Source organism: Acipenser ruthenus, chromosome 30 (genome assembly GCF_902713425.1).
Source record: "Acipenser ruthenus chromosome 30, fAciRut3.2 maternal haplotype, whole genome shotgun sequence".
Classification (NCBI taxonomy): domain Eukaryota; kingdom Metazoa; phylum Chordata; class Actinopteri; order Acipenseriformes; family Acipenseridae; genus Acipenser; species Acipenser ruthenus.
Genome location: NC_081218.1, coordinates 13002332 through 13026854, shown reverse-complemented (window position 1 = coordinate 13026854; position 24523 = coordinate 13002332). Strand labels below are relative to the sequence as shown.

The 24523-nt window shown below is 39.6% G+C and overlaps 1 protein-coding gene across 1 annotated transcript in view; it reads left to right on the top strand.

Moving 5' to 3' along the window:
- Positions 1-24523, top strand: part of LOC117435454 (metabotropic glutamate receptor 4-like) — a 135721-nt gene that overhangs the window by 79319 nt on the left and 31879 nt on the right. Inside the window, exons 4-6 of the mRNA XM_059004965.1 lie at positions 17137-17272; positions 19342-19496; positions 20062-20202. Coding sequence (XP_058860948.1) covers positions 17137-17272; positions 19342-19496; positions 20062-20202 — 432 coding nt within the window. The remainder of the gene's footprint in view (positions 1-17136; positions 17273-19341; positions 19497-20061; positions 20203-24523) is intronic.

Below are 24523 nucleotides of genomic sequence, written 5' to 3'. Positions count from 1 at the left end.
CAAAGCCCAATTGGAGGTCCAATTTGTTGCCAGAATTTCTAACAAAGAATTCAATACACTTGATTAATTACTGCATTGCGCTGCCAGTTTTACAGTACTACAAGGCTAATGATAAATGATACAGTATATCCAGGATAAGAACAGGTTATTGGTAGGTAATTAATTTATTTCAATATCGATACATTCCCCCAACTACAGTACTCATATTAAACCCATCATCTAACGTTAGTACATCATGAATCATGAATTTAAAAAAAAAAAAAAATCATGTGGCAGTTCATATGGAATTATCTTTTTTTATTATTAGAAGAATAAAGCTTACAGTATCTCAACACAAAGTGTGTTGCTGTCGTGTTGTAAGTAATTCTGTATTCAGGTTCGGAGTGAGCTTCATCTGGCTGCCACTGTAATTAGACTTCCGTTATTTATCCAAAATGTCAGGCCCCCCTTCCTTTCCCTGGTCTATGAAGTCCTATTAAAAATGAACTTTTAAACAGGGTGTTATTTATTCATCTCTCTGTCTGTCAAGCGGAATAACAAATCGTGGCTGGTTCAGCCTGTAATTTCTGCTGTCCTTAACCCTAAATGATCCCTTTCCGCATCAGTCTGTTCTTTCAGTCATGGCAGCGACTTCCATCTTTGCATGACAAATTCTGTCAGATGTGTTTCCCAGTCGCCAGATCCTGCAATCTGAACACCAAAGATCTATGTCATCTCAAACTGGTCTGCAGGCAAGGCTCTCCTCTGCTGCTTGAAAGCAAATGCAATGTCAGGCTAAAGAGATTAATAGAATGAGAGAATTTGTTAAACCACTCTTGGGCCCTAAATGTTTGATAAGTCCAGGAATTACAAGAGCTGCTGATGCTAATTCCTAGAAGGGGAGAAGGGAATGAGCTAAGTGCGCTTGACAAGTATTAAGACTAGGGGGTGTGCTGACACTTGTGTTTTCTGAGTAATTGCCTTTAAGAAATATTTGCCAGCAGGTAATAAATAAATCAAAACACATGTATTTATAAATGTATTGATTTCAAAACAAGAAAAGCCTTTACGATTGAGTATTAGTCAATGGCTATTAACTTCCACATTGAGGGGTAGATGTACTAAGATGGGCCAGTCGCAGCGCAAACATGCCGCAATTTGTATTTTTGTTGCAACAATTCACAAAGTATACATTTTGACGTATGTACTAAGAGAAAATATGTTAATGAGGAGAGCTGCAAGATACTAATTTAAATATCTGTTGCATCCTCTTAGCGAGATCTCTAGCATTGCGAGAGTCGTGCTGCATTTTTTCAAATAAATAGCAGGAGTTGAGTTGTGGTTTGCTGCAGCAGAGGGTGTCCGAAGGATAATGTCTCTACACCACTCTTACGTGACGCTGTGTTTTTCAAGTGTTTTGGATACATGGCTACTACATTTGTGATTAGTAACTGAATCACAAACCACCTGCACATTAATAGAATAGGTGTGTTTCCTATTCCTATACAGATGCTCAGAATGAGCTGGAGGGGTTAGCAGCACATATGTGCAGTCTATTGCGTTGGGGAAACCAGAAATGTGATAGAAATTTGTTTTAAAGGCTTGTAAGTATACCTTGCTTTTAGGGAAAAATAGGTATTTGGGTGTTTGCCTTAAATATGAATTGAGCACAACTGGCAACGCACAAGAAAAAGCGGACTGGCAAATACCAGCAACAGCTGCCACCACAGTCCCTGAAAGGACCTCAAAGCAAGATAATCCAAGGTGGACAATAGTTTGACCACTGCAGGGATAGCATGGCGTCTCTTGGTGTGAGGCTTCAGGTCATCTTTTAAACAAGACAGCAGCTCATCAATTATGTGGTTGCCAAGCCTGAACCTGTGCTTAATTTGGTCTTCATTTAAATCATAGAGGGTAGTGCAGGTATGAAATACCCTCTTCTCTTCACATCCTACAAATTACTCGTTCTTGCTGAAGACAATCTCTCCTTCTTGCTGCGATGACAGTGGCCATGGTTAGGGGATTGTGTTTTTCATATGCCTTTTAAAGGTTTGCTATTTATGACTGTTTAAAACGTGCTTTCAGAAGTTCTTAACAAATTGATGCAATTGTAAGTGCTGCAATCGTCAGCAGCTTTAGTACATCTCATTATAATATTTGAGAACCCTCATTTGCACTCCACCACATTTTTGCAAATTTATGCAGGAACACCCATAATTACATATTCATCTAAGGCTGAACCTCAAAGAAAATCTGCTGTCACAAAGCATTCCCTAAAAAGTCACTAACAGCATTGCACATGTTTAGTACATTTCACCCTAGACTTCCGACTCGTTTGCAACTGGTTTGCGACTATTGTGACAGGCGCAACACTTTAGTGCATCTACCCCTGAGTGTTTCAAAAGCCGACTGGAAGCAAATTGTCCTCTCATTGACATTTTTACTGCTGTACCGCGGGGGTAAACTGACAGTAAAAATATATTGCAAAACTAGCAAATGCAACTGATTCGTCATGTAAACCTAAGAACTTCAAATTCCTGAAAGGCAATTGCTCAGATGATACGAGTATTGGCATACCTATAGTTAGGACCGCTTGAGGAGCTGGAAAAAGAGAAGACGCGTCCATGTGGTTAGAGTGAAGGGCCAGTGAGGTATTGTGTCCTACTAACGTTGAGAAGTGAGGCACTGGGAGGTAAAGCCTGTGGCGTTGCATCTAATTCAGTTTATTTGAACAGATAATATTCCAGTTTCAGGTTTTCTGTACTACATGAACAGGATCTATAGGATGTATTTAGAGAGAACATTTGTGAAAGGGAGACCAGGTCTGCTGAATCAATACAGTTAAGTTTCACAAATTGTGTGTGACTTTTTGTTATGCCGCAAGCTTAACTATAGAGCCTTGCTGTGGAGTCCCCCAGGTGAAGTTTTTCTGACAGCACTATTAGAGCCTACAGAATTAATGCAACCTTCCTGTGTTTCGTGTGTGGCTAAATAAGGGCAAGTTATTTTACATTTAATTCTACTGCATTCTATTGCATGCACCCTGCTATATAAAGAAAGCAATGCATTTCCAGGGGCTTCGTTCTTGAGGGACTGGAACCCAGATCTCACTGATTTCCATTAAAAAAAAGAAGGAATCTTCTGTGTTGACTCCAGAATCCATTATCAGCTACCTGCCGGGAGCTGAGGATTTGAGTAATCAGCAGTTAAAATCACAAAGAGGGCCAGGAGCAAACTGTGTTTGGATTAGCAGGGAGGCAAAGCTGTCTGAAAGGTATTGTGCTGCTGTTGCTGCTGGTTGAGTTTGGCTGCCATCACTCAAACTCTAAATCCGTTTGTGTTGGCTGCACTGTACGAAAAGCAGGGTTATCTATTTATTTTTTATTAAAAAGTTATATAATAATAATAATAATAATAATAATAATAATAATAATAATAATAATAATAATAATAATAATAATAATATCTTTATTTTTATATAGCGCCTTTCATAGTGGACCACCATCACAAAGTACTTTACAGAGGTAGGCTGTGAACTATGCATTATATGCAAAGTCACTTACAATTAGGGTTCCCACCTCTGATTTACAAAAAAACGGGACACCAGAGTCATTTCATACAAAAAAAAAAAAAAAATCATATACTGATTACATTTAATGTCCCAGGAAGTCCTCCAGATTTCCCAGGACAGCTGCCTCAAAAAGAGAACAACCCAGAACGGGTGGCAACCTTGCTTACAATAAAACATTGATTTAATATCTCCTCCACAGGATGGAGCACAAGGAGGTTAAGTGACTTGCTCAGGGTCACACAGTGAGTAGCAGAGGTGGGATTTGAACCAGTGACCTTGTGGTTACAAGCCCTGGACTTTAACCGCTGGACCACTCTGCCTGTTTAAGAACAAGGAGGACCCAGAAAGAAAGTGTTTTCTTTTGTATTCCTCATTAGGTTTCAGGCTGGCAATGCTAGAGATCTGAGAATGGATTGTTTAGACTAGTGTTTATTATTAAGGTGCAGGGTAATGTTGGCGCTGGGGAGCGCAGCATGGAAGCGTTTGTTACTCTGTAACTGAGAGCGTTTTAAGGCACATAAGAGGTGTAACTGCCGTCATTTTAAAAGCCATTTCCTACTTTTCATTAGCTTTAGTACCATTTCACTTTGACCCCGAGCACTGCCTAGAGTGGGATCAAGTGTGCATGAGACCAGATATCTAGCAGCAGTCACGGTGGCAGCACTACACCCCTCTACTTTGCATATTCAGTTATTGTGTACGTGAATGATCCAGTGCTGGGCTGACAGTCTGAACATGCTTCAATGAGAGCTCCTACCCACTCGCCCACACCACAGTAACTCAGTGTCAGTGTTGTGATCCAGCTCGCATGGCACAGCATGGCCACAGTGATGTTTTCTCTGATTGCCTGGAGCATGTTCCAGACATAGGGTACCTGTCATTCCCACTTGGAGTCCCACTGCGCTGATAGCAGGACAACTGAGGAAAACTGACTGGCACCACACACACACACACACACACACACACACACACACACACACACACACACCCCTACAGAGCAACAGTAATATTTTTATACAATCGTATACTAAGATGATATTAAATATACATCTTATACCAGCAAGAGAGGTGGTAGGTTTTCCTTCATTGAAGGTAGCAAAGGGATCTGTAACTGAATGTGTAATGTAGTCTTGTGACGCATAACCAGATGTTGGAGTGCAGTTGATATCTGGATACATGACAGATCAGTGACTGCTATATGTTAGAATAAGATGGCTACCATTAATACAACAATAGAGCATAATTAGGTTGTTAGATTGATTCATTCATTCATTTTGGATTGACTGAGTACCCTGTAATGACTCTGGAATCTTAAAATTAATAATTAGGTAAATCTAGACCAATGTCTTAAGGTATTAGACAAATGGTAAAGGCATTAGCTGAGAAAAGAACAACACAAAATGTTTCTGACTGACAGCATAAATACAGTGGAACTCTGTTTATCCGCGTGCTTGGAGCGACATAGGACCACGGATGTGTGAAATCCGCGGATAAATGAGATGTCATTGCGTGTGACTAGAATGCATGCATAAAATACAGAAAATAGTAATGTAAACCAAATTAGCGTTTACTGGAGATGTATGCAGTACAATATATTACAAAGACACAAGCATGTTTTAAAATGAGTTTACTTTGACAATGATACTTCTACATTGGCAATAATGTACTGTATTTCAAAGAGAAAATTCGTCAGGGAGCTGCGGATAATTGAAGCAGCTGGTGAACGGGTTGTGGATAAATGAGGTTCTACTGTATTATGATACAATTCCAACTAATCGTTACCACTTGTTAATGAGACCCCACCCCCCATTATAAGCCCCGCCTCTTCACCAGCTAGCAGGTTCCTTATGGAAGCAGCCAGTCTGTGTCTGTTCACAGCAGTCAGACTGTGTCAGCTCACCATGGTTTGCTATCTCACAACAGGGCAACTTGGGAGGCGTGCATCAGCGTGTCAGCTCAGATTCTTTTCATCTGCACGGCAGTGAGGGCCTTAAATAGCTTAGAGTCCCCCCCTAATGTGGCATGAAGGATCCTTATGAAGTGTGTCCAGACACGGCCTTCAGAGGGCAGATATACATATTCAATAAGGAATCTTCATTCTAGATTTCATTCCAATTGGAGTCGACTGGTTAAAATACAGAGCACCGCAGACACTATGAAAGAGATGCTTCATACTTTCTACATTTTATTTGAATGTAATATTTAATTTCTTTCTTGTTTAATACCATAATACGCATGTTTTGTATAACCGTCTATTGCTGTTTCTATTCAGATCATTTTTTTTTAATCAAGATTACTTACGAATGTTTTATTTCAACCATTGGGGTCTGCTGCTGAAAAGACTCCCAACAGCTACATCTTACAAACGACCACTAGGTCAGCACGACTGCAACGTCTGCTTCTTCTGCGACTGCGGCAACTGTAAATTCATAATCTACCACTGCTGCAGCGGGAATGTAATCAAACTGGACTGATAACGTGGTCTGGTTTCTGTTGAGGTTGAGGTTTCTTACCAGCGGAAGTGTATTTGGTATAATGTCCTATTATATTTGAATCACACAGTGATTACATATTTTTGTAATGATGTTTTTTTTTCACTTGACATTTTAATTAATTAAATCATTATTTAATAATTTTTTTGTTAGTTTCACCAGCTATGACTTTATGACAACTGCACGCAGAGACTTATCAAATCCTGTTTAAGAAAGTGAAAATGTAAATTACTTACGGATGTTTTAGTTTTGCAAAATTAGCAGATGTGTCATACTTTGAATTTCTAGCCCCATATTTCCCAATATGTAATCATGTTTGGATTCTTGTCATTTACTTTAACACTTTACAGATTTGTATTTATTAATTCATATTTAGTTTACTTTTTAATGTCCTTATGTCTATAACATCATGTGAACTTTTGGAATGCAGTAAGTAATAACCGGTCAATTCTGTGCTTTTTATAGGTGACACGGTAAATGACCACGAAACCTTCAAAGAATGCTTAGGTTTTCTTTTTTTTTTTTTAACTAAACACAGGGGCAAAGCAGAATGACTTTGAAAGGGTAGATGAATCTAAGGATCTGAGGGATTTAAATGTGAAAATTAGCAATACAGGCAGTGGTTAGTAATTATACTGATTGTCAAGCATTACCTTGGTAGTTGACCTTGTCTGTACTCTTTCCCTCCCTATGTGGAGCATTGCTGTAACAGACAGGGTTCGGTTGCTTGATTAACAGTTGGTTTCACGGACCCTGATCAGCACTAATCTTGTGTCTCGTTTCCAAGCACCACTCAGCCTGGGATTGAAAACCCTGCTGCCCCTGATCCTGCGTTTCCATATTAATTTACCTGACCCCCATTGGCAGCCAATCCAAGCTGCCCCTGATTTTCTCTGACCCTTTCCCAAAACGGATAGACAGATATAATATTTAAAATGTGTTTCTTTCAAAACTCCACAACGGAAGTGCACATTGATGAGCTTGAGGGGAGTATTTTGTTAGCGCTGATCACTTTAAGTGTCCTTGAATGCACACACCTTATGCACCGTCTCTGTTATTCCGCCACGGTGTTCCAGCTTTTAGGCAGATTTCAAGCACTCGTATTTTTGTTTTTCTACAACATCTGCCGTACACGGACCCCCCGCTGATCAACACCACCCCAAGCTGTTATTATCGGGCCCCTGGGGGCAGCGCACGGCTATGAGATCTCAGATTAGACATTTTAATTATCTCTCCAACAGCCAAGTATGTCTTTTTTTCTTTTGCATCTTACATTTCTTGACACTGTTTACAATTCAAGGGCTTCTAAATGACTAGTTATGCAGCTAGAGAGAAAAAAGTATTGGTCTTTTTTTTTTGCAAGCAAGGAATGCATACAAATATATATATATTAATGGGGGTTCGTATCTTAATTGTTGCTGTCTGTTCAAAACAATATTGTACAGAATTATGAGGCTCTTTCATTACCAGTGCAGTCATTTTTAATAATTAAAGCAAAAACTGCTGTACTGTTAATATATAATATGCTCTCACTTGAAACCTTGCATGCACTCTTTACTATTCAAATAGTGCTCTACCCATATAGATAACACAGTATAGTGTTCTTATAGGATACTTCAGCACATACTATAGTATATATGTAATGATTTGATATGGATAGGTTTGTGCCCAATGTTATAAAAATCAAATATCTAACTGTACAGAATGTTGGTGTAACCCTGTCTGTAAAAACAGCAGCATTTATATTTGCCTTAGTTTACCGCAGATCAGCTGAATCTTTACCTTTTATGCATTCTGCCATATTTACTGTAGTTAAATCCTTAAACACACATCCTTATAGGAAACTGGAAAAGTTAAAGTGACTGTCAGCTTGTCCTCTCCAAACCAATGTATTCACTGGATAGAACTCAAGGCTGATTGTGGTGCTGTGAATGAATCCCTTGGGACTCGGAGGCTGCAGTTCAGGGTGACTCTGACGTGGGGATAGGGGATGGAAGATGCTCTAGATACTGTAGGTGTGTTCTTCAGTATTTTTTGTCTGTAATGAGCACTTTGTTTCTTAATTTCCTCCTTCAGGCTGTTAGTCAGTAAAAAGGCTCGCGTTCACATTCTCCTGACCCCTACTCTTCATATTGTACCAGGAGACGTGTAACTGCCTTGGAGAAAGAGATGCTGTTAAATTTAACAATGTGTGTTTTGTAATGAGTTGGTTCAAAGCCCAGCTGGATTAATAAAACGGCAGCTAACTTGTTTAGGAGCCCTCTGATTTATGGCGTGGCTGGATTTTGCGGATTTGTAACTGCAGATATTTTTGTGGCACGACACATGGGTTTCGGTGTGCCTGAACAGCGTTTGTTGCCCTGAAACCTGGCAGACTACATTGTAAAACAATACAGGATTTTTTAAAAAGCATTTTATCCCAGTGGATCAACAAAAAAAAATCGAACCAGCTGCCATAACACTGAAATCATGATGTTTCAGGGCGGTGATGTCACTAATCCGACGTAAGGAGTTTGCAAGATGTGTAAATGCTTCTGAATTGATAACCATTCCTTAACGATGATGAGCCTCTAATTCCTTGCTTACTAAAAATCTTGGTATCTCTGAATAGATAATCTGCTTCTCAGATCCATGCATTTTAATGAGCTTGCCACCTCACAACTTTCCTATAGTTTTATCTTTGTCTGTAAAACGTGCTAAGAATAGAGTAAGGTGATATACAGTATATGCTTTGGAAAAATGCAGAACAAATCTGAACTAGACCCAGATTGATAAGCACACAGAAAAAGAGCACACACTCTTCAGAGACACCTGTCTCTCTGTTGGAGTTTCCAACAATATCTTTAGGGCTCATAGACTGATCCATGCTTTTCTTATTCGAAATATGAATAGCTAAACAGTGGACTTCCTGTTAAAGGATGCAAATAGCTCATTAGAGTAAACCACTTGGACCAGAGGTTAAATTCCACTGGATCACACCAGATCCCAGATCCGGAACTTCTTTGTCTGACAGGCGAGAATTATTCAGTTTGCAAATGATGAAAGAATGAAAAATAATAATAATTAATATATATATATATATATATATATATATATATATATATATATATATATATATATATATATATATATATATATTTTTTTTTTTTGCAAAAAATAATTCTATATGCATAACATGTACAGAAAAAAACAACACTTTCCCGCTCCATGTATCGAATGTCAAAGGACTTGCATTAACCTTATCCAGACCATTTTGGATTTTCTAAAGTTCAATTAAATCCCCACTTTTTTCTAAGCTTGTATAAGAGATTGCATTATTCTAGCCTGGCCTCATAGACACTGAGTCCTGGGAGCTTTGTGCTATTATGTCTATTTTTTAGTGCCCAAAACTGGGACATAGTATTCCAGGTGGGGTCAAACTAGAGCATTATAAAGGCAGTATGGGAGTGGAGGATAACCAGTTAGGTTGAGCTAAAAAATCTCATTCCACACACAGAGCTACATGTGAGGTACAGAAATGGCAGTTAATGAAAAAATAAACAGCATGATAGCATTGATTTTTTTGTCAATATTACAGTTCAGTTGATACATCCACAAAGGAAATATAATTAAGTTTCAGGACTGCTCTTTCCCTTTTGGAAAAAAAGAATACAGTTCAAATTTCTATTATACACCAATACATATTCTCCAGTGCTGTCACCATGCTAAAAATGGGAACTAAGCACTCTACACTCATGGCTATTCCAGCACTGTCATTACACCAAAATAAAGGGCACTGGAATGCAGCTTTTGAGCAATATCATATTCTACCTTCATATTCTAAATCCATTCTCTGTTTTCCCCTAATGCTTTTAAAATAATACCATGATCAGCTCTGATGTGCTGTCAGTACAGATCTTTTTAAATACCTTTAAAGAGCAGTGTACAGCGCTGGAGTTTAGCGAGCGAGAGGGAGAGAGTAAGGGGAGTCATCGCACTCGCGTCCCCTATCGTTGTGCGACTGCCAAGGACACAGCTAAGTGAGTGTGCTGGAATGGGGAGGGGCAGGAGGCAGGCGCTTGACAAGCCACGTAGGTCACTCGCAGGTCTGCTGTCTGCACCTCACACACGTCCGTACTTCAGGACAAAAAAACGAAACCCTTTCTCTCTTTTCCAGTCCCACCACAGATTCATCAGATTCAAAACTGTAATCTTAATGACACTCCATTTTTCTTTTTTATGCTGTGGGTGTGAATAAAAAGCACATTACCGACCTAAACTTAATGCTTTTTCTCACGTACAGGAACATATTACACAATATTTAAGTAATAGCATTCTAAGAGAGAGGCATTAGCAACGACCATTATGGAGTTTAAAAGCAGAGGATGTTTAATGGACCCAGTAGTACGCCCATTATTGAGTGACAGCACTCCTGGGGTGGCAGCTGGCTCACAAACCATCTCAAACTTGTTGGTGTATAATATACTTTTATGTGAGTTGGTTTTATCTGGACTGCAAAAAAAAACAAAACAAAAAAAAGAAACAGATTTAAAGCAGGACTGAAAACTTGTTTGTTGTTATATTGCTTTTTTGTTGACAGGAGCTGCTCTTAAAATCCTCTGGAAAGTTTGTTCATGACAGATTGCTGGCTTTATTTGAAGTCTCCCGTTGCGTAGCAATTAGAGCCATCCAATTTTTTTGACACACACCTGGGCTTTATTAGACCCACTACTGACCTTTTGTACAGACAACTTACAACGAAGAAACAAGAAACCCGGGAAGTCTCAAAGTGGCACGAAGCTCAAAGTGCACAAGCTTACTTCATTTGTGTGGTCCTCAATCTGCAGACATCAACGTCATCCCTCTGTGAGGAGTGCTGTGCAACATGTCACTACTAGGCATTGATTTGAGTGCAAAATCTTGAAAACTGCGTTCACTGTTTCTATAAGTTTCTGCCATGTTTTAATAGTCGTTGATTGCCAGATGGAGATGCAACAACGTTATCAAAGCAGACATGCGAGCCAGAGCACAACAGGTTTGCATGCAGAAGTGACCTTTAACATGGTAGAGCTACATTGCATTGCAGTTTGCAAGGTGTGGTCCTGGTGCTAATGCCCTCCTGAGGTTGTGACCAGCACAATTCAATTCGATTTATTCCTTGGTCAGATTTCAGGCAGGAACCACAGAAGAAGATAGCCTAGGCAAGTACACTGCAACTGCACCACCCAGACTGGTACATTCTGCCTGGGAAAGTGCTGGGGAAGCAGATTGAGACGTGAATGCCACTCAAGCCTTTTACTAAAAATATCATGCATTTTTTATAGTGGTTGTCACTTAAAGTGTAGACATATTGTGTTATTCTTACACCTAATACACCTTCTCCCCTCACGTTCACACAACAACACACACACACTCATAAAAGCACAAGTGAACACACAAATACAATTCAGACACATTAAGAACAGCAAAGTCACTGTGCTACCTTTATATTTAGTACAGAACTAATGTGTTTGCTTTGTAATACATTCACACGGAAATCTACTGAGGACTGTAGCATGGTTACATACACTGTGTTTCCCAATAGTTATTATTTATTTCTTAGCAGACGCCCTTACCCAGGGCGACTTACAATCGTAAGCAAATACATTAAGTGTTACAATACAAGTAATACAATAAGAGCAAGAAATACAATAACTTTTGTTCAAGCAAAGTACAAGTGTGACAAACCACAATTCAATAATACAGCAGATAATAGTGATAGTTACATCAGGATATGATTAAATACAAAATACTACAGGTTAAACACTTGGCAGATTACAGTATTCTGAAGTACAGGATTAAATGCAGTAAAATAGGGGGCAGATAAGAGCAAAATAAAGCACATTTAAATGAAAGGTGATAGTGTCCCAGGATACAAACAGAGGAGTTCTACAGGTGCTGTTTGAAGAGGTGAGTCTTAAGGAGGCACCGGAATGTGGTCAGGGACTGGGCAGTCCTGACATCTGTAGGAAGGTCATTCCACCACTGCGGAGCAAGGGTGGAGAAGAAGTTACATAGAAATATCGAACAGCTAGAGCTAGCAATGCTTACGTTTTCCACCGTGAATATTTTGAAAGTATTTTTTGATGTATTCAGCGTTTAATAAACTCAGTCACCACTCTTTGGACAGTGTCATTAGGTTTGTGTAATGTACTGGAAAAGACATATTGTTTCCATATTGTTCAATGTAAATCTGATATTATTCTGGCTGTGAGGTGTCATAAAGGTTACTAAGGATTACAGTCTGGTTTTAATTATTATTATTCATTTCTTAGCAGTGACGCATAATAATCTCATTTGCTGCTATCCCCACCACTGCAGTGGTCTCGCTTACCCTGTGTCAGTCGTGATGGATGAACTATTGTGGAGGGTAGCTGGGAGTATTACAGCTGCCCAGTCCGGGATTGAAAGCGAGGAGATGTTTTTTACTATCCAGACTTTTCTCCTTAGTGACTCCAGAGCATGAAATACGTTTCCATTCTGCGGATAAAAATGACACACTCTTCCTGGTGCGTAATGCATCTGGTCAGAATTCAGTGTGAGCAGTGCTGTTATCAAACACACAGCTAGTTTACTGACTCTGTGAAAATCTAGCTCTTCTCTTGCATGTTCTTTCCTTTTCAGTCCTCTAAGTTTCGGTTTTGCGGGTGGATTTTCAGAATGCATCCTGACACATTAAGCAAATGTTGCCAATGTTAATGTCCTGTCACAATACAAAATGATGCTAATGCATACTAATTCCACACAAAAAAAGTAAACATCTTTAAACAAGTTGCAAAATGTAATCGGACGATTCTGATGTGATTTTCCCAAGTGGGAACCTGTCCAGTATATGATGCTGACTTATCATACTGAGCCATTGGAGATCCCATTGCCAAGAACAGTTCCACTGTGTATTATGATTGACTGTGTATGAGTAAGATGCATTATACCGTGCCACTTCAGATTTAAGAGGAAATGGAATGTAGCATATGCAAGTAATTGAGATGTAGCAAAAACAAGTCTACTTAACTCACAAAAGCACAGATTATTTAACAGAAGTGCTAAATCCCCCCCAAGATAAATGAAAAAACCCTCAGAGCAGCTTCTGTTTGACAACAGTATCTCCTCTCCTTGTAGTAGTTTGTTAGCATTTCTCTAACGCAGTATAAATATTTCAGAGAACAGATGTCATGCAATGAATCCACACACTGCTGTTTGTTTTATCCAGCATTAAAAACAATTTTATTTTTAAAAACTCGTGCATTATTGAACTAATAGCACAGACGCTTTCAGATTAGAAAACATATCTGTGAGCAGTGTTCAGATTCAAAACCTGTCTGTGCACAATGAAGAAAAAAAAGGTGTGGCTGTAAGTCATCAAATGGCAAGATATTAAGTCGATCGTTACAGTTTAACTGTTTCGGACTCCTTTTTAAATTGGTGCTCATACATGTCCCCTTGCTTTAATACGTATGGGATGTGATTTATAAACACCAGTACTGCACTTTCGTCCTAATGGGGTAGTGCAGTAAAATGAGTATGAGAGTACAACAGCAGGCTGGTGAGACCATGCATTTTGCAAGTAGGCTTGTCTGCATTGAAGTTCTTAACCTTATTGTCAGTGGTCAGGATCCATAATGGCACTGCAATCGATTGCATGGCACTGCATTTTAGACTGCTAGTCCAGTGTGTATTGGTTTATACTGTTGTGGTATCATTGGTAGTGATATGTTAAAAATAACAAAATGTTACCACCGTTCTGCAGTCTCACACACCTTTGCTGCCCTTGTGCTGACAAAACCACTGAATTGTCACTGGGGTGCCATCCCATTCCCATCTGTTAAGGTTTGTCGTTAACTAGCAAACATTCCAATTAAACATTTCAGCTCATACACAATACATATAATACATCTGTAAGGGAATACTATGGTATAAATGCATTAGTCACTTACTGGAAGGATTTCATTGTGTTTATTGTACATGCTGCAGTTGCTAAAAAGGGGTGGGGAAGTGCCACAGTTCTGAGAAAAATCAACAAAATACCAGATAAGCCGTGAAACCCAGTTCAGCACAAGCTGGAATCAGCACAGAAAAGTACAGTAAATGTCATTAAAACTGCATTGATTAATCCTGTCTTCTTTTATGCATTACGAGCATAATTATTCAAAAAGGAAAACAACCACATTCCTGACCTATACTTCCTGGCAGCACCGCAAGTCACATCAAACAAACCACTGACCTCCCTTACGATGACTCGCGGCGCGATTATTTATTCATTTTTCGGAAAACGGCTTCACCAGGGAAATCTTTGACAGGTGTCACAGCTTGTTATGAGGAGTGTACTGAAAAGGGAGTTCAAGCAACATACAAATTACTCCACATACAGGACCTGATTTCATGAAATTCTGAGTGCAGGATACCATGTGTGAACATGAAGATGATGTCCAATTATCCTTCCCATGTAAAATCAGCAGAAGCCAGGAGAAATGAATTTTTCTATGCTGCTGTACATCTATGTGATGTAGTTAAATGAAATACCACTTTTTTGCTCCATTCGTTGATTTGATACAGTAGTAATATACAGCTGCAGTACAGGGCCACTGCCTAGTATTGCCTGTCGAGACACACACACAAAAAAGATAATAGAAATGGACTAGTCGAGATATTAGATCATAACCTTGGTGCTGGTACGTACACTGTCCTATTAAAGAGTTCATGTATATTTGACTTTGTTTTTAAGACACAGTCAAAGAGAGATTCAACTAGATGCATTTTATAAAAAAAAAAAAAAAAAATTCTCAATTTATGCTGAATGCACATACATAGACAGCTGTAGTTTACGAACCTCCTAAATAAATCCTGCGATGATACAGTGTGAGACTATGTCAGACGACACTGTGTTCATTTGGTTCCAGATTGATACACTAATCTATTTTTCCCTTAGCCCTTGTAAATAAAGCAGTGTACAGCAACTCAACGCTGCTCGGCTCAAAGATCAAGTAACTGAGCTTCCAACCTTTCTTCCGCAAGCAGTTCCTTATAAGACTATAAAGAGCTGTTTCAGTCCATGGAGCTGCCTGCTAGCACACAGCATGGACCTACAAGAGAGCTGTCGGCCTTTATTATGTTGTATGCTTTTATAAGCCTTGTCTCTATCAGAAACTGTGAGTGCCAACTATACAAAAAAATGTCCCTTATCCTCCAATTTCTAGAGATCCCAGCTCAAGAAGGAAATCCTTGACTGCATATTTTATAATGAAAACGTTTCCTCCTGCAGACAGTCTGTCATGACAATTTATATATATTTCATATACACTGTATATCGTTTGGACGGTTGCCTTGTACTATTTTACACAATGTGATTGGTTCTTCTTTTCAGTGGCGATACACACTAGAGATAACTGTATGCGTTCTGCTTTGACATCCACCCATGAGGGCTGTGATACTTCGGTCCACACACACACACACAAATCATGTTATAGTAACCATTGCACAAATAGAAAAGCCATGATAGTGAATTGTATTTTCTAGAGAAGTGTTTTTCTAAAGGTACACAAGTACCATTAACATGTTGAATTACCAACGTGAAGGAAAGAGTAAATAAATTGCAACTTCCTGGTTTCCTATTACTTCCTGTGTTGGCCTCACTCTTCATGGTCCAGCAGAGTGAGACCAGACCATGGAGTTGACCATCAGCACAAGGAGCGATATGGTAACAGGAAACAGATGTAGAGTGCAGATCTTGAAGAACGCAGGTCAAATAACTGTTAATGTTTAGAATCGCTAGCATCTCAACCTTCAGTATCTAAGGACCAGTTGTTCAGTGGTTAATGAATGAATAACTATCTCCACAGCAGTCCCATGAGCGATCAGGAGAAAAAAAAAATGATGTTCCTTTGAAACACATCAAGTCAAATAATGGATAGTGCAATTTCCTTAAACCACTGAGCCTAACAGAAACGCAGCAATCTTTCTATATAAAAAACAAGGTGGCCGGTGATGAGAGCAGAGACTTCCATCTTACAAGCAGGCAAACTTTTTTTGTTAAAATGCTTCTAACTTATTGACTGTCCCATAAACTGTATTGATGGTCCCATCAGTCTTTGAGCTCTGCTGCCTGTGGCTGGCTCACTGCAGAGAATGTGTTATTCCGAGGATTTGCAAATCTGTGAAATACTGCCCTGCTGCATTTTTAAATCATGGAGTCTAAAAAAAAGGTGGGTGGTAGGATGGTTTAAGAATCGCGAATTGATTGGGGCCTCATAGACTACTAGGATTTCTATGGCCATAGGGTTGCCTAACAGAGAAGATGTATCCTCATAATAATTGTATCCTGAAGAAGTCATAGCTGTGTCATTAACTCACCAGCAATTATAATCCAATGGATTAGGCATAGATATCGTACACTGGCACTGTGGTACTGTATTACCAGTGTGTATTTTTTAATGACAAATGTTTCGACGAGCAGTCTGATTCAGTGCACACACATCCCTCTTAATAGGACCATTAGAATCCTTCACATTGTTCAATCCACAATATCCGGTGATGTAAGTATGTGAATCAAGACTTCAATAATGTATTAAGATTCTTTTAGTGTGCTTGTTAATATCATACTGATACCATTTGATATGTAAACGGTACCACTTTATACAATGGTAGCTGCCCTCTAGCGTATTCAAAAAGGTCAAACAATATTTAACACTGTACAGTCATTGCAATTCCACATGTGGTCACATGTACATTGCAAACATACCTCCACAGGCAATTCTAAATACGGTGTAATGTCTGTACAAAAGGTGTTAGCAATTTCAATTCTGTAAATTAAAACGTTTGGAACTACACCATCTGTGTATTATGTGTGTAATTATATGTAGTTTAGAGAAGTGTACTTTTCCTTTCCCAGTCCTAAAGATGAGCTGCAATTAGTCGATGAGATGATGTTAAAAGCTTTGTAACTGTGAATGAGAACGTGCCTGTCTCTTTTGTGCTGTTGTTAAGATGCTTGCTTGCACATGCGTGTGGTCTCTGGTTCCTGCCCTGCCTCCACCCTGTTGCACAGGCTCTGACTCTCTCTGCTTTCTCTCTCTTCCCCAGGGGGGGTGTGCATCTTCACATCTGTGAAGATCCCACGGGAGCCCAAAGCCGGCGAGTTCGACAAAGTCATCAAACGTCTGCTGGAGAACTCCAACGCCAGGGTGGTTATCATGTTCGCAAACGAGGACGACATCAGGTGAGACCAGCGTCTCCCTACGGCACATAAATACGGCCCTTTTTTTTTATTTTTTAGGTGAAGTTGAAAGTCCTCCACTTTAATGAGCACAAAACAAAACTCACAACAAATTCAAAAATCAAATAGAAGACAATATTTTTAGCAGTACATTCAGAGAATCTACTGAACAATTCTGTCAGAATGATGTAAAAAGAATCTGACAACCTTTTTGAGCTGATCAAGCCAATCTTCTGTTTAAATTGCATTCTGAACGTCTGAGAAGTTAGATTTTTGTTCTACTCCGGTAATAAAATGGCAGATCATTTTGTATCCGCATTGCTATGACGTTATTACTGTTTTATTGCATATACCAGTTTGAAATAAGGGCTCTACTTGGCTTCCATCTACTTCAGCTTGACAATGGAGAGCATTTTCAGCTTAAGATGTAATTAGGGATAAAAGAATCATAGTCTAACATGGGATCAGCAGTATAAACACAGAAATCTACCAAAAACATCTGACATATTATCACATTAATAACAAAGCTAAAACACTTTCATTTTAAGCATTGCTAAAGGCTTAATGATTGGAGTAGTTATGGATTAAAAACAATATTCTATGCCATAAAAAAGACTACTGGTTAGAAATTAAATAAGTTAAATAAGTTGTGTATTTTGAGATGATGCCAGGGTAAGGTTTAAAACTGGCGAACCCCACACACTTCCCTTTCTCGCGATAGTTCACTTAGTTATTACAGTGCACTTTACATTAAGTGTCTCTAATTACTGTGTATTTACATAGTAGTTATATTATGGGCACCTGCAAAAAGGCCTGTACTCCCATTGGTGGTGGGACTGGATAGTTTTTAAAGCTTCACACATGTATATGTAGGAATTAAACATGAAATCACATCTGCAAGGTTGACTCAAGTTGACCCTGTTAAGCTCGCACTGAACTAGCTTCTCACCCTAGCTAACCTAATTTGTCTAAGATCTGGCTAATCCCTGCACAGCACAGTAACATGCTTTTTACAATATGACTACTGTAGACCTGCAACAAATTGGTCCTCTACTTTCTGCAAAAGATAACAAATCCCATTGGGCTGCATGTACTTTTATAGCAGTTCTGTGCACCACAGGGTAGGGGACCAGTATGCAAATGCTAGCTATTCCCTGTACAGCACAATTGCTACTGCAAAATTACCATAGCAGTCCTGTTGGGGAAAGTGTTGGAGCTTTTAAAGCACCGGCCTTCCTGTGTTTTGAAAAGTGTTTAATTTCCAGAAAAGAAAAATCTATTTGCTGAACCCTTGCTGACTTGGCATCTTAGTGACCTGCTAATTATGTCATTAAATATAATAAGTGATGCCAGAACATTCAGGGATGAAGCACAAAAGACTGATTGAGCTGAACCGACAATGTGAAGTAGCAGAAAAACAAGGAAAATAAAAACCTCCTCCTCCTAGTGCTCTCCCACTCTTCATTCTATAGCTTGTAACTCTCTTCTCTTCTACTGACTTCACTCTGTGTCTAAACACTTCATATCGGAGTCTTTAAGCATGGCAGTGACCACTCGCACGGCTTGTGGATTAAGGAAAGTCAGCCCCCCTCACTCCTGTTCAGAATTCTACGCTGTTCAGAATTCCACATTCCAGTCTAGACCATGGGCACAGAGGACAGTGCTGCTCACAAGATTTAATTAGGTGTATATAACTCAGCTCCAGCCATTTGCTAATGAGCTCAATTACCTTAGAGGCATAGTCTACTTGTAAATGCGGCAACAGAGAAAAAACACCTGGAGGATTTTTCTTGGAGCTTGTGAATTTAGTGCTGAGGGTCAGTGGCGTTGACCACAATGGGGCACAGTGTGGACAGGCTTCATGAGTGTTTCTCCACTGTCTGTATGCACACCTCAGACCTAAACATCTCCTGTCCTCGACCTCACGCAAGCAAAGACGGAGAATTGTGTTTATGGTAGTTTTGTATTATGGACAAATAAGTTAAGACAGCCGACCTTTTTCCGGCCTTCGACCATTGGGGAAGCGATGAGCCGGTTTGACGGCTGGGCTCTTCCTGTTCTTGTGTTCGCAGGCGGGTCCTGGATGCAGCCAAGAAAGCCAACCAGACAGGTCACTTCCTGTGGGTGGGGTCTGACAGTTGGGGCTCCAAGATCTCCCCAGTGCTACACCAGGAAGTGGTGGCAGAGGGCGCTATTACCATCCTGCCCAAGAGGATGTCTGTCAGAGGTAAGGCCACGCTTGAGCACCTTGGTACCATTTGTTTTTATTTTAATAAGATTAAGTAAAACTTGATTAGAAAGTTAGACAAATTATTCTTTTGAGTAACAGACATAGTGGAAATGAATCATTATCTATGGCCTAGATTTTCAATTTTTCTTTTATTAAGTCCTGTTAAAAACTGACCTTAATTCAAGTTGAAAAAGCTAGTTTAAGCCTAAAAGTACAAAGCTAAAAATGAAACAGATGTACATAATTAAAGAAAGTGTGACCTTACTGAATAATTCATGCCATCACCATTATAGCACAGTGGAACATAATGGACCATTGTATCTTTGGGTACAATGTGTGCAAAGTAGCATTTTGTAACATACCTCAGTAGGGGCTCTTCACATACTGAATCTCAGTATGCCTCTCCTGCTAAAATATTTATAAATGCTGTCACTTAGAAATATCAAACAGTAGTCCTACGCATGTGCATCATTTTTACAGAAAAAAGAGCAATTATGACACTATAAAAGTCAGCTAAACCACCACCACATTTAAACACATACTACCTTGCTGATCTGTGCAGGTTTTGACCGGTATTTTGCCAGCCGTACTCTGGACAACAACAGGAGAAACATCTGGTTCGCGGAGTTCTGGGAGAACAATTTCCATTGCAAACTCAGCCGACACGCGCTGAGAAAGGGCTCCAGCATCAAGAAGTGCACAAGTAAGTGTCTTTGGAGCAGTGTGCAGAAATAGCAGGAAGCCGGGTTTCTGTTAATGTTACCTTGCTCTGATGTATTCAGCTGCTCACTTCAATAGAACTGGATTCTTCTTCAAAGGCAGTTCAAAGCTAGCTTGCTATGGGTATCAAAAAGAGTAATCTTAACCAGTGTTTGAATTACACAGTGGGTCTGCAATATATATATATATATATATATATATATATATATATATATATATATATATATATATATAGTTGTTTTCATCAGAGGAGGCAAGCCTACGTTACAAACTGCTATAACCACACACAGTATAGTACTAGCAATGGCAGATGACGTGGTCTGATCCCTGGTTTTAATTGGAGGAGCAATTCAATTAAATCCTAAGCCTAGCTCCAGCCCTAACCCTAACCCTATCCCTAACCCTAACCCTAACCCTAACCTTAAACCTAGCAACCACAGTTTAAAGCAAAAACTAAATTTGGTCGCTTTCTTTTCGACATGATGTAAAACAAACACCCCTAGATAAAGCCTAAATGATAAAATGTGTCATTTTCTAAAGCTTCTGGGTTACTGGTATATCATTTAGCAATGCAGACTTTACGCTAGGTTCCTTTCAGTTTGCAGACCGGGCACGTTAGAAGCCATCAATTGAGCTAGTTAAGCGGGTGTGTTCTTAACAGCGCCACACCTGGTGCGGCTGGTACTTATAACACTTCTACTGCTCTCCCAGCTGGCTCCAACATTGACAACTCCAACAGAATGCAGAAGTAATACAGAGACCCCCCCAGGTTATGAATTCTAACTGTTAAATGGGGGATCTCGTCTCTTATGGGGGTGCTTTAGCCCCCTGAGCCCCGCAGTTTTTTGTGCCCTAATCTTAACCAATGTTATGGTATACATAATACATATATCTTTTAAAGAGCAGCACTGTGTTCTGATTAAGTTACTTGCTCAGGGTGACACAGTGAGTCAGTCAGTGCCAGAGGTGGGATTTGAATCAGGGGCCTTCGGGTTACAAGCCCTGGACTTTAACCACTGGACCACACTGCCTCCTGATATAGCTTGGTCTTTTACACTAGCTCTTAAAATAAAAAAATTATAGGAAAACCAATGACTCATTTCAGCAAAAGTTTGTCTGCCTTGTCATTAATTATGCTAATTTCAAGGCATTAATTAAGGACGATTGTTTCCTGGCACTTGGACCTAACAAAGTAATCAGATGTTAATTACAAAGACACTTCCATAAAACCCTGTTTTAATAATTAAGCCTTAAATATTCCATCACTCATGATCATTATATTCCCCAGCAGGTAGTCTTTGGTGAACAGAAAGCTGGTTCAGTATAGAACACATGGCGCAGGTCAGAGCTAAGATCACAGGGTCCAGTATGCAGCATACCAGGGTCTTTGAAGTGCTCAGCGTATAACATTCATACTTCTTGAAGCAAAACTCTATAAATAGATTTGCAATTCTCAACTGATGCAATTAGCGAACAAAGGCTGTCAGTACTATGTAGAATGTGCAAACTTTTTAAATTAAGATGCTTTTTGTTCTTTAAAAGAGCAGAATTCAATCCTAGTAACCTATGGATCAGAGTCTAGTTCCCTATCCATTGGCAGACAAATCAGATGTCAATATTAGCAATGGTACCGGACAGTGGTTTTATGTGCCAGCCCCAGTAATGGATTGGCACTGATGCATACAAGCTTGCAATGGTCCTATGTTGCTGGCGTGCATACTGTAGTATCGTGTTGTATCAGATATTCACAATCTGTTCAGGTTTATGCCTATATGCCATCAGACACTTTGGTTTTTCAAAATGAAAGTGAAAAATATGGTAATTTAATAAAGAGATTTTAACAGCTGTATGCTGAATCAGCATGAGGAAAATCAATTTGGAAAAGCAAGTACTGGGCCCCAGTGTGTTAACATGGCTGATGCTCGCTCAGATTCCTATGAATGGTGCTAATGGTGAACTGTGTTTGCTTTGCTGTTGAAAGGAATAAACTGTTTCTCCATTAGTCGTCACTAGGTTTACTCTAGAGGCAAATTGCAGCTGTTCATAGTGCCTCTGCAAATAGAAACTGCAGGGCTGGGCACTTTTTAAAAGAATAGAATATTAACCCAGAGACTTGGTGATTAAAAATGTATTCTCTAGGAGCAATATTAAACAATGGATTAAACTCCCATCTCCTTCATCAGCTTGACTTTCGGGAATATTTTTGTTACCTAACAAAATGAACTAAGTGTGTTGAAATACAAGTAGAACAGGTCAAATACTGGATGCCAGCACTGTTTTATAAAGTATTGTAGGTGCATTGTGAAGCAATTCAATGCAAAATGCAGAACCACACAATGGAGGCTATTTTAATGATCTGAACTAAGGGTGCACAATTATGTTCCTCATGGTCCAGAGCCCCACAGGCTTTTATTCCACCTGCACCCTAAAATATTGAACCAATCGAACCCCCTTCCAGGTCTTAATACATTATTATTGAATGCTGTCTGCAAAACCTGGAAGATTAGGACGTCTGGGATGAGATGTGTGCACCCCTGATAAAGCATTTAATGATCTTAATACCGGTGACTTCAAATGTATACAGCATGTATGCAGCGGTACACATTTGACGACATTTTTATTGTATGTGGTAATACAATAGGGCATTCAATCAATATCCTCAGTAGGATTAAGACAGAGTTAAAGGACAATCCAACAGATCATTAAAATAAACCCCACGCAATCCGTTGTGAATTATTGAAGGCCTATACCAGCTGTCAGTTGATAGCTTAGGTAGAAGCTAAACTTTCTCAGAATTTGAAAAAGGAATGTTGGTGCGATGGAATGCAAGGACCACTGGGCCACACACATGTCTCCTAAAACAACTAGTGATTGACATTATTCCTGTTAATTAAATAGCACACCTCACAATGGATCTGCTTTCATCATCATCATCATCCTCATCACCATCCTCTCCTCATCCTCATCCTCCTCCTCCTCCTCATCATCATCCTCCTCCTCCTCCTCCTCCTCATCATCTTCATCCTCCTCCTCCTCCTCCTCCTCATCATCATCATCCTCATCATCCTCATCATCCTCATCATCATCATCCTCATCATCATCCTCTCCTCATCATCATCCTCCTCCTCCTCCTCCTCCTCATCATCATCATCATCCTCATCACCATCCTCTCCTCATCCTCATCCTCCTCATCACCATCCTCTCCTCATCCTCCTCCTCCTCCTCCTCCTCCTCCTCCTCCTCCTCATCATCATCATCCTCATCATCCTCCTCCTCCTCCTCCTCCTCCTCCTCCTCCTCATCATCATCATCTCCCAGGCTGTCATTTAAGATCTTTCTCCCATCCTCATGACCACAGAACCTGCCTAACAGGCACAACCTTGATCATAATGTTTTTAACACATTTCAAGTTAGTTAAAAAAAAAAGGAGAACAGTAGAATCACTTGCTCTTACTTGGGCTGTTTTTTCTTTACACAGGTCACATATTTTCTTACCTCTCATCAGCATAACATCACCACAGGTCCTGTATCCTTTTTAACATGTGTTACATCTTGGCTATTACCACAATACACATTCAAGCACTTCAACAACAGTAACTGCAAAATAATTAGTAACAAAACAGAAAGGCTGCTGACTGCAAAAAAAGTGTAGATATTCTATTCCCAAGCCTTATGAACATAAAACAACTGAGTTTCTCTGTCCCTTCCTGACTGTTAATGGACAAACCCGGAGAAAACGTGGAGACAGACAGTGGGATTAATTCCAGGAAACTACTGAAGCATGATTCTTGTAAAAAAAAAAGGAAATAAATGAATGGAATGAAATATCAAAATGTCATCGCTCATTCTGATGGACACTGGACGAAATAATAATGGTAAATTCCGTCTGCTAACGGTGTTGTAAAATTGCCAGCTGATAATTTATGCATGGGTAGTAATGGGCAATTCCGGGCTGTCACAGTCTGTTCTGGTGGAGCAGACGGCTTTATGAGGGCAGCCGAGACGTCGTCACAAGTCTTGCTGCTCAGAGAACGGTTTGATAATTTCACTTGGCACAGAGGTAATTTTTCAATTTTCACGGTAATGAAAGCTGTAAAAGTAGGATGCAAAACAGAACCACAGTTTTATTCAAGGTCCAGGGAGTCTCCATTCACATGAACACCAGGGTTTGCGCACACAATGGCAGCAAATACTATTCATACTGTTATAAAGTTTCAATATTTGTAGTTGTATGTTTTATAGTTCAATCGTGTGAAAGATCATAGTGTTCAAACTGGTTCTGACTCCCTCTCTCTCGCTCTCTT